Source organism: Bos indicus, chromosome 19 (assembly GCF_029378745.1).
Source record: "Bos indicus isolate NIAB-ARS_2022 breed Sahiwal x Tharparkar chromosome 19, NIAB-ARS_B.indTharparkar_mat_pri_1.0, whole genome shotgun sequence".
NCBI lineage: Eukaryota > Metazoa > Chordata > Mammalia > Artiodactyla > Bovidae > Bos > Bos indicus.
Genome location: NC_091778.1, coordinates 15775304 through 15785146, shown reverse-complemented (window position 1 = coordinate 15785146; position 9843 = coordinate 15775304). Strand labels below are relative to the sequence as shown.

The following is a 9843-nucleotide window of genomic DNA, read 5'->3' as shown; positions in this document are numbered from 1 at the left end:
GCTTCCAGTTGAAGGTTCTGTGTCATTTGAACCACAGAGAATTCCTTTTATTGCTTGCAGTGATTGCTATACCGTACCCCAATGCTCGGCACAGAGTGGGCACAGTGGGCACACAGTGGGCAGCTCGCTCTGAGAGACCGCGGCCACTAAGTCCTCCGACTGGGCCATCACTTGCAGTAAGCTGACATCACGTGCCCTGATGGGCCGCATTGAGAAAGACAGCGTCACCTTGTGGCTTTCTGCCGAAAATATTCAAGCTGAATCTCCTTATGGAGAAGCAAACAGACAAAGCCCCCTCAAAAATATTCTACAAAAATCCAATCTGAATTCCTACGAAAATAACAATATACTTAAAGACAAAGTCTGTTAAAGGACATGTTAGCTAAATTCAATATGTAATAGTAATTGGATCCTGGATTAAAACAAAATAATGACTATAAAGAGCATTACTGAACAGTTGTGAGGGTTTGATCATGGATGGTAGGTGAGAAATTAATACCAGTGTTAAATGCTACTCATTCTGTGGTTCTGTAGAATGTCTTGTTACTAGGAGATGTACACAAACTGTTAAGGGGGAAATGATATCTGCAACATTTATTTCAGAAAAAAATGTGTATGCCAACCATCCATATGACACATGTTTGTCACACATGCACATATATGCAAAGATAAAGCACATAGATACAGTAATATTTGAATCTAGATGGAAAGTATATTCTTGCAAATTTCAGTAGGTTTGAAATTTTGCAGATTGAAGATGGAAGAGAAAAAAAACATCAGCTTGGGCACTGGACCTTGGACCTGGTGGGTCTAAATGTTCATTGTACCTCCTCCTATCCACCCCCCTCTTTTTTTTTTTTTTTTTTTTTGCTTTGGGGCCTTGGGCAAGTTATTTCCATCTCCTGCCAAGGGTTTTCCCCTACTATAAACAGGGTTAGTAATACTACCTGTCCCAAAGGGTTATGAGGAGGAAGGATGATGGATGTAAGGGGCTGGCAGTGCCTGGTGGAGAGTGAGCACTCAGTTAACGCCTGCTCTAATTATGAAGATATATTTTGCTAAGACAGGTTCACGGGAAGGAACACATCAATGGGAAAGTTGGAATCCTCCCACCTGCAAAGCGCTGGTACCCTTGCAGAAAACCACAAAATCCCCCCTTCTCTTTATGTGAAAGAACCGAGGTATTTGGGAGGGATGGGATAAAAGCCCATTCCAGGGGCTTAAAGAAACCCACTGCAGGTAAGGGGTCGGGTGGGCTTGGGTGGAAGCCAGCAGAGTAGGCGGAAGGGCCAACCATGGTCTGGGGAAGCAGGGACGGGTGAGGCAGGGAGGGACAGAAATTCTTGGGGCTCCGGGGCTGGGAGATAGTGACTGTGGTCTTCACTCAGAGTAGAAAAGCCACTGGTCACTTTATCTGCCCTGTCCTGCCCACGTGCCTTCTCACAGAGCCTGCCCCCCCGGCTCTGCTCACAGCCCCCAGATCCAGGCTGGACACCCAGCGGGTCAAGCCCTGGATCCAAGGCTTGCCTCATGAGGGAGGGGGTGGTTCTGGAGAGGAAAGCAAACCAAGAGTCAGCTTTGCAATCGCTTGGAGAATTTTAATGAACAGCTGATTTCTTCTTATTTGCCAGTGCAGCCCTCCCCAGTGAGGGACCGAGATGGGGGCTCTGGTCACGGGCCATGACCAGAGGAGCCCAGTCTCCTGCCCTCCTTCCCCTCCAGAGACGCCGGCATCCTTTCTGACTGCAGAGCGGTGGGTGGGCAGGGGCTCAGGAGCTCGGAGCTTAGAGACCTCCTGTGCACAAGGGCAGAGCCCCAGGAGCACTGAGGGTCTTTCACAGCAGCTGCTGCTGCGCGGGGTGGAATCTGTGCCTTCCCAGGAGAGGGTGGGAGGAGGGCATTGCGGGGGAGCCTCCCAAGCTGCTTAGGACAAGAGCGAGAAGCAGAGTTGGTGCAAGTTCAGGTTCAAGGCGTCCTCCACCCTAGCTCAACTCCAAAGCGTTGATGTACTCTCGCACCCACTTCTTCTCTGGGTTGGCACACACCTGGCGCTTCTTCCTGGTGATAAAGCTGCGGGAGAGAAGAGGGGGGGACTTGGTCAGTGTGGAGACAGCCAGGTTTGGGGATGAGGGGGACTGAGGCCAGGAGGAAATGATACCGGGTGGGTTATTTTCGGAGCTCCACGATTGTGTTTGTGGCTTTCAAGGAAAGGATGCTTTCTCTTCTGTTGGGTCAAAGGGCTACAAGCCAGAAGCAGCTATGTGTGCACTGTAACCCCCACGCCTCTGTATAAACACATGTACCCCGGAGAGCTCAGGGAATACGGGGCTCAAGGAGCCCAGGGTTGAGCGGGTCAACCACTAGCCTTTCTCAGCACTTCCTGTTTCAGAACCTGTGCTGGCTGCTGAAGATGCAGAGAAAAAGAGGCACCCTCCAGAACTGAGTCACGGCTGACTAAGTGGGAGACGAGGTGGCAAAACAAACACACTGGTGTGGTTTTAGGTAACACAGTGCCTGCCACACGTAGCCACTCCACAAAGGAACCCGTCTGTGGGTGAACGGAAGAAGGACTCAAGTGAGTCTTGAGTTCACCACTCACTGGTTAGATCACCTTGGGCAAATCTCTTAGGGCCTCTGAGTCTACATTTACCTCTAAAATATGGAGAGAAATAATCCCTACTTTGCACAATTGCTGTGAAGCTCAGATGAGATAAGTGAGTGAATGAGTTTTGGAAAATACTACATATGTGTTGTTATTGGGGTGCTGTGGGGCCTCTGTTTTAGGGTGGATCAGAGCAACATGAGACCAGGGGTTCTGGTAGTAGATGTGGTGGCTTGGAGAGGTTGAGGGCCCTGAGATATGAACACTTGTCAAAGCAATTAACCGGCCAGGATGTGGAGGCCAGTCTACAGGTGTCTATGGTATCAGTTGGAGGGCTCGCAGCCTGGGGACCATGGGCTCCGTCCAGCTGCCTGCCCTGCCAGTTTGCTGGGAGCCTGGTTCTCTCTGGGGGATGCCCCGGGTCTGGCCAGCAGTGCTTCTTGAGTTATTACTGTTTAGTAGTTAAGTTGTGTCTGACTCTTTTGCGACCCCACGGGCTGTAGCCCACCAGGCTCCTCTGTCCACGGGATTCTCCAGGCAAGAATACCGGAGTGGGTTGCCATGCCCTCCTCCAGGGGATCTTCCGGACCCAGGGATCGAACCTGCATCTGCTGCTTGGCAGGCGGGTTCTTTTCCACTGAGGCGCCAGGAAGGGGCCAGCAGGGCCGCCAGTTCATTCACAGGTTCCTCTCCACTTCGCCCTACCTCCCTGCACCTCTCTTACTTTGCCTTCTCCTGCAGGATGCTTTCCTGCGTCTTTCTGGGATTTTTTTCAGACAAAGTGAAGGCTTGGGTTGTCTGATGAGGATGAGGATCTCTTGGCTCCTTTTCCTGCTCTGTCATGGAGAGCATGTGCTCTCAGGGGAGCTGCTTCGCCTTCTCTGAGCTGCGCTCTGAGCGCCCCATCGCCTCTCTTTCTCCCCCTTTCTCGGCATGCAGAGAAGAGAAATCGAGCAGAGGGCTGTTCTGAGTTGTCTTCTTGTTTGGGGTGGTGAGTGAGCTTCTGACGCAGACCCTGCTCTGGGCCAGCCAGGTGTCATACAGGAAATCCTGCCGGCTCACTGTCCTCTCTCCTCGGCCCCGAAGGCTTGTGGCCAGGAAATTAAAGGCCAGGAAACCGCCATCTGGAGGGTGCCCCGGCCTCCTGCTCCTCCCTGATGAATGTGAGACTGGACGGCAGCCTCCCTTGCCAGGCCATCTCTCCCCACGCCCCCAGCCTCCGTGGGGACCCTGTCTTGGCCTGACTACCCTCCACCTTCACCTGCTCCTCCTGGGGAGCAAGTGTGCTTGGCATTGCTGCTCTTTCCTCCCATGTGCTCCCTCAAGTCTCTGGCCCTGGGTGTGGCACACCGTGGGTGCCTAATGAATGTTTATCGAAAGAGTTAGTGACTGGATGAATTGCATTCGCTCACCAAGTTTCACTTCTATGTATCTAAGGATACATTTGTGGGGAGAAAGATGATTAGTTAACACCTACCAGGCACCTACCTGTGTGCCAAGAGATAGTCTAATTTCATTTTTCTTTTTATTATTCTCACTTTGACCCAGGGAGGGAAATACCTCTAATTCTCCTCCACTTTGCAGACAAAGAAATTGAGGCTCAGAGAGGTGAAGTGACAAGCCCGAGCTCACACAGCTACTAAGTGGAAGAGCTGGGGTTCCAGGGAAGACAGACTGGCTGGAGCAGCCGAGATGGTTGAAATGCCACTCTGACATCAGAAGACCCCCTCCTCCCTTAAAAAAATGTCACACCTCCAGCCCCAACCCTGTTTCCTCAGCTCCTAACCCTTTAGCTCACACTCCCTGCTGGCACTTCCACAGGCTCATGGTGCTGGCATCTTCGTCCTTTTCCTTTTTCTTTTTTAATTGGAGTATAATTGCTTTACAAGTGAATCATATGTATACATATATCCCCTCCCTCTTGGACTTCTCCCCGCCCCACCATCCCACCCTCTAGGTCCTCACAGAGCACCGAGCTGAGCTCCCTGGGCTACACAGCAGCTCCCCCTAGCTCTCTATTTTACACATGGATATTTATGTCAAACCTAATCTAATTCATCCCACCTTGCTGGGATCTCAGTTCCCCTCTCAAGGATGGAGCCCAGGCCCCCTGCATTGGAAGCACAGAGTCTTCACCACTGGACCACCAGGGAAGTCCCATTCCTTCCTTTTAAAACAGCTCTTTCTTGGGACTTGAGGGGGCTCCACGCTCCACCCTTCTCCAGGTGCGGGCTGAAACCTCAGCGTCACCCTCAAGGCCTCTCTCTTCCTTGCTCCTGACCTCACATCACCTCCCAGGCTTGCTGATTCTGCCTCCGAAGTTTCCCCACCCCTGTCTCTCCTTCCCTTCAAGTCCTCTTCAACCTCAGTACCACTCATGTGGACAGCCTCTCCACTGGACCCCTCTTGTCTAGACTTTCCCTGTTCTAGCTCACTTCACACTTTTGATTCTTTGTGCTGACCCTCGAGGCCCTCAGTGCTTTTCTACACGGAGACCCTACAAAAACCTAAAGAGAGTTCTGGCAACATCCCTGCTGCCCGATACACCCGTCCCTCAGTCCGATCCCAAGTCAAGCAGCGCAGACTTGCCCTACATCCCCTCTCTTAGCTGCGCCCCGAGGCGCTGCGTGTTCCTTCTCTCCTCTTGTGTTCTCATGTAGGATGTCCTGGTCATTGCAGCATCTAACTGAGTCCCGGAAGGGCAGGGGTGGTGGTTTACTCCTCTCTGCCTGTCCATAGTAGGTGCTCAAAGAAGGTTTTTCTGTTTTGCTTTTCCGTCCAAAAAATACTTGCTTTCAGAAATAAAATTAGTAGTACTAAACAGCAAATATATAGTATAGCAATAATTTGAAGAATTCATCAGGACCAAAGGCCAACTCTGAATACCTACAACTCTGAATCCTACAACTTTGCCAGTGCCGCAGGAATTTTTGGATTAAAAAACTTCATCGTGGGTGGTCCAGTGGGTAAGACTCCACGCTCCCAGTGCAGGAGCCCCAGCTCCATCCTTAGTTAGGGAACTAGATCCCATGTGCCACAACTAAGAGTTGGCATGTTGCAACTAAAAGGATTCTGCAGGTCAGCAGCTAAGACCCAGTGCGGCCCAACAAATGAGTAAATATTAAAAAAAAAAACCCCAAACAACAACAACAAAGTCCTCATTATACAGAAAACTTCACGACTGCCCCGTTTTCATTCTTTAAGTCTCTGTCGTCTTAAACTCCATAAGCAATTACTGCTAATGATCTTACTAGTGTAGAAAGAGGAGGCTCTAGAGACAGGCTCCCTCTCTCACTTACTGTGCAACCTTGAGCAAGTCACCGAACCTCTCTGGGTCTCAGTTTCACTCTCTGAAACATGGAGAGAATTCTTCATACCCGTCAGGGATGCTATGATAAAATGCAGAGCTAATGCATGTAAGACATTTGACACACAGCAAGAACTTCCTAGGTAGCAAGAATTATAATTTTTCCAAATGTCATAGCTTGCGCGTTTAAAGGAGAATCTCATTTCATTATTTTTTCCTCATCAATCAATAACTTTTTTTTCTTTTTAACATGCTGCAACTAGGACCTTGACCTCTGACCTCCCCTCTCTAGTTCCTCTGAGGTTGTGGGTGACTTTGATAGGGGGCAGGATGTGGGGGACTCTGGGGTCCTTTTCTGGAAAGGGATGTATGAGTCAATCTTCTCCAACCAGGCATGTTGCAGACCAGGTTCAAGTAACAGTCACATCCATAAAGATCAGAGAGCTAACCTAGCCTATCAGAATCGGGGGGCTCCTCCAGGAACACGTTGTCTAGCTTGTTCCACAATAGCTGGGGAATCTGAATCCAGAGAGGGCAGAACACAGCTATTTGAACAGCTGGAGGGTGGGTGGGAATGCCCTCTCTGAGGGCTCCTGCCAGGGGAGACTGATTCTGGGCGGGAGTTTTCCCTCCAACCCCCCCACCCCGAGGGTTCCACGGGGCTGCGACTCACACAACTGCTGCCATGGAGCACTTGCTGCTGGTGTAGAAATACTCCTGGACGTGGGTGCGGGGCAGCGGGCGGGAGATATAGGCAAAGCAGCAGGGCGTGGTGTCCGAGGCATCTGGGAGAAGGAAAGAAGGAGACTCCTGGATCCATCGCCAGTGCACAGTGGGTACTGCGCTGGGCGCTTTATAGGATTTATCTCCAGCAGACTATTTTCCTCCTTTGGCTGAAACTGAGGCTCAGAGAGGTAAAGACACTTAGCCGTGGACACACAGTGCCAGAGTGGGGATTCTCTCACCTAACCCTTGAGGCCAGCTGGCCGCCTCCTTTCTACACCACAACCCCATGCCTTGGGCTCTCAGGGCAGGCTGGGTCTCCTCTGGGCTGGTCTTAGTTCCTCCGCCCTTATTCTTGCCGTCCTAGGATCCTCGGTGGATTCGGAACTTGGTTTCTTTGAGACCTAGGTTGGGTTGTGGGGAGGTTTTTTAAAACTCAGACTTCATGACTCAGCCAGGACACCAAAGAGGGGCCTGAAGATGCATACTGCATTGTGGGAGCCTCTGACTGAAGCTACTGAGAGAAGGAGGACTTTTTGTTGGTCAGTGACTTCAGGATGCCCCCGGAAAGGGTCAGTTGCCATTTCTGAACAGAGTAGTAGTGTTTCAGAGCCAAGAAGAACTGGGTTTGAACACTACTTTTCTTACTTCCTAGCTGCGTGACCCTGAACAGGTTACTTAACCTCTCTGGACTGTCAAAGAGAGCTACTCAAAGATTAGATGAGAATATTGAGTAAGATGAGATATGCAAGGCAATCAGCACAATACTTGATCCATAGTGGACATTTAATTAGATTTTGTTATCTGTTCTCTAAATCTATGAAATGGGGAAAGTATGACTGTCCCAGGAGGATTTTAGTCAAGTACTTAGAACCTTCTTAGAAACCCTGCTGGTGATGACAGACATGAGTTAGTGGTGTTTGCAGGTCAGCTCGAGCAGCCTTTGCCTGTTAGTAACCCCAGTCCACATTCGGTGAGCACCTGCAGGGCTTGGGGTGTAGACCTTGAGGACACAGACAAATTGATCAGAGGGGTCCCTGCCATGCAGTGGCTTAGAGATCTATCCTGGACAACTGGACATCTGAGTAAAGCAATGTGGAAGAATATAAATCATAGGAGTCAGATGGTATAAACGCTGCAGTTGAAAAGAGGGCGAGGGCTTCCCTGGTGCCTTAGTGGTAACGAATCTCCCTGCTAATGCAAGAGACACATATTCAACCCCTGGTCTTGGAAGATCCCACATACCCATGGGGCAACTAAACCCGGGCACCACAACTACTGAGTTTGTGCTTTAGAGCCCAGGAGCCGCAAGTACTGAGCCCAGGCACCCTAGAGCCTGCGCTCCGCAACTAGAGAAGCCACTGGAATGCAAAGCTCTGCAACTAGAGAGTAGCCCCATGCTTACTGCAACTGGAGAAGAGCCCATGCAGCAATGAAGACCCAGCACAGCCAAAATAAATAAATAAAAATAAATATTTTTTTAAAATATATAAAAAGGAAAGAAAAGAAGGTGAGATCAGGGCGAGTCCTTTAAGGGCTGGCCCTGGGGACTGTGGACTTGAACTTACATGGGGAGGCAGAAGCAGGAGCGCAGAGGGCGGCCGCCATCAGGAGGACAGCGAAGGCAGTGGCAGAGACCTTCATGGTAGCTGTGGGCAGAGGCTGGGGCGATCCGCGTGCTGATCCTCTGCAGCTCTGGCTGGCCCTTTACAGGGTGCCAGGCGGCCCTTTATAGGGAGGCAGGCCGGCGGACGGGGCGCCCCCGCTCGGGGAGTTTCCAAATAGCAGCCACACACTGCTGCTGATATCATCAGTGAAATTGCACAAAACGGAAAAGAAAACTGAAATAGCCTCCGGAAATATATGTGTGTATGGGAGTGTGTGTGTGTGTGTGTGTGTGTGTGTGTGTGAGTGAGTGTGTGTGTCTCTCTCTGTCTTCTCACGGCCTTCGCATCCAGAATGAGCTCATCACTTCCCTCTTGGCCCTCGAGAAGAGCCAGCACAAGCCTCGGTGGCAGAAAATTTCTTCCACCGCAGACAGCCTGGGCTTTGTCTGCCAGGGCGCTCCCTGGTCCTCCCAGAGATCCGGAAGCTGCTTCTCCCGGGGCAGGAGGAGGGGCAGAACGACCAGATGGGAGCCCGGGTGCCCTCGTTCCCAGTGCAGTGCTCCGTCCATGAAGTACTGCTCATCGTGATGAGATTTGTCATTGGGGCATCCTCGAAACTGAACCCAAGTGGTGGTCTGGATTAGACCCGAGGTCCTCCTTCTGTCTCAAAGCATTAGATACAGTTGCTGTTCATCAATTCCTATTTGGGTAATTCAGAATTAGTGACAGTCTGGCCTGGGCTGAAGTTGACTTCTGAAGTTATCTAAAAGAGTCTGTTGACAGTGACAAAGGCAAACACATTCTAAAAAGTGTAATTTTAAAAATGTGATCTTATACCAAGGATGTTTCTTGCTAGCTACTGTCACATATGTAACTTGGCGGCTGAGGGGGACTGAATCACCCAGAATGGGGAGAACTTGTCTCTTTTCTTCCTTTTGAAGACTTTGAGGCAGGATGGTGATTATTCTCCTTTTATAGAAGTGAACACTAAGCCTCAGAAGAGGTCATTAAGGTCCTCAGATCACACAGCAGGAAGTGGGGCTTGAACCCAAGTATTTTTTTTTTCCAGACTGACTTAACAAATGAACCATAGTTGATTTACAAATTGTGTTAATTTTAGGGGTAGAGCAAAGTGATTCAAATATATATGTATAGATAAATTTATATCTATCTGTATATACATACCGGCTTCTCAGGCGGCACAGTGGTAAAGAATCTGCCTGCCAATGCAGGGGATGTAAAAGACTCAGGTTTGACCCTTGGGTTGGGAAGAGGAAATGACTCCCACTCCAGTATTTTTGCCTGAGAAATCCCATGGGCAGACGAGCCTGGTGGGCTACAGTCCATGGGGTCGCAAAGAAGTAGGACAGGACTGAGCACACACACACACACACGTTGTATATTCTTTTTCAGATCCTTTTCCATTATAGGTCATTGTAAGTTATTGAGCATAGTTCCCTGTACCGTACTGTAGTGTTGCTGTTTCTCTGTTTTATATATAGTAGTGTGTATCTGCTAATTCCAAACTCCTAACTTATCCCTACCTCTGCCCTTTCCCTTTGATAACCATAAGTTTGTTTTCTATATCTGTGAGTCTGTTTTGT

General features: G+C 49.9%; 1 protein-coding gene across 1 annotated transcript; it reads right to left on the bottom strand.

Moving 5' to 3' along the window:
• Window positions 1-1577: 1577 nt before the first annotated feature.
• CCL5 (C-C motif chemokine ligand 5) lies at window positions 1578-8361 on the bottom strand. The gene is made up of 3 exons (XM_019982502.2): window positions 8201-8361; window positions 6583-6694; window positions 1578-2070 (listed from the first exon to the last, which is right to left on the bottom strand). Exons 1-3 carry the CDS (start codon window positions 8274-8276, stop codon window positions 1983-1985), a joined length of 276 nt encoding a protein of 91 aa, XP_019838061.2. The 5' UTR covers window positions 8277-8361; the 3' UTR covers window positions 1578-1982.
• Window positions 8362-9843: the final 1482 nt, after the last annotated feature.

What these genes read in the sequence shown, in the direction of transcription:
- CCL5 (XM_019982502.2), bottom strand. Translation starts at nt 8,276, where the DNA reads ATGAAGGTCTCTGCCACTGCCTTCGCTGTCCTCCTGATGGCGGCCGCC. An exon ending in TCCTGCTTCTGCCTCCCCAT is followed by an intron (nt 6,695 to 8,200) that starts GTAAGTTCAAGT and finishes TCCTTCTCCCAG; the next exon opens with ATGCCTCGGACACCACGCCC. An exon ending in TGCTCCATGGCAGCAGTTGT is followed by an intron (nt 2,071 to 6,582) that starts GTGAGTCGCAGC and finishes TCTCTCCCGCAG; the next exon opens with CTTTATCACCAGGAAGAAGC.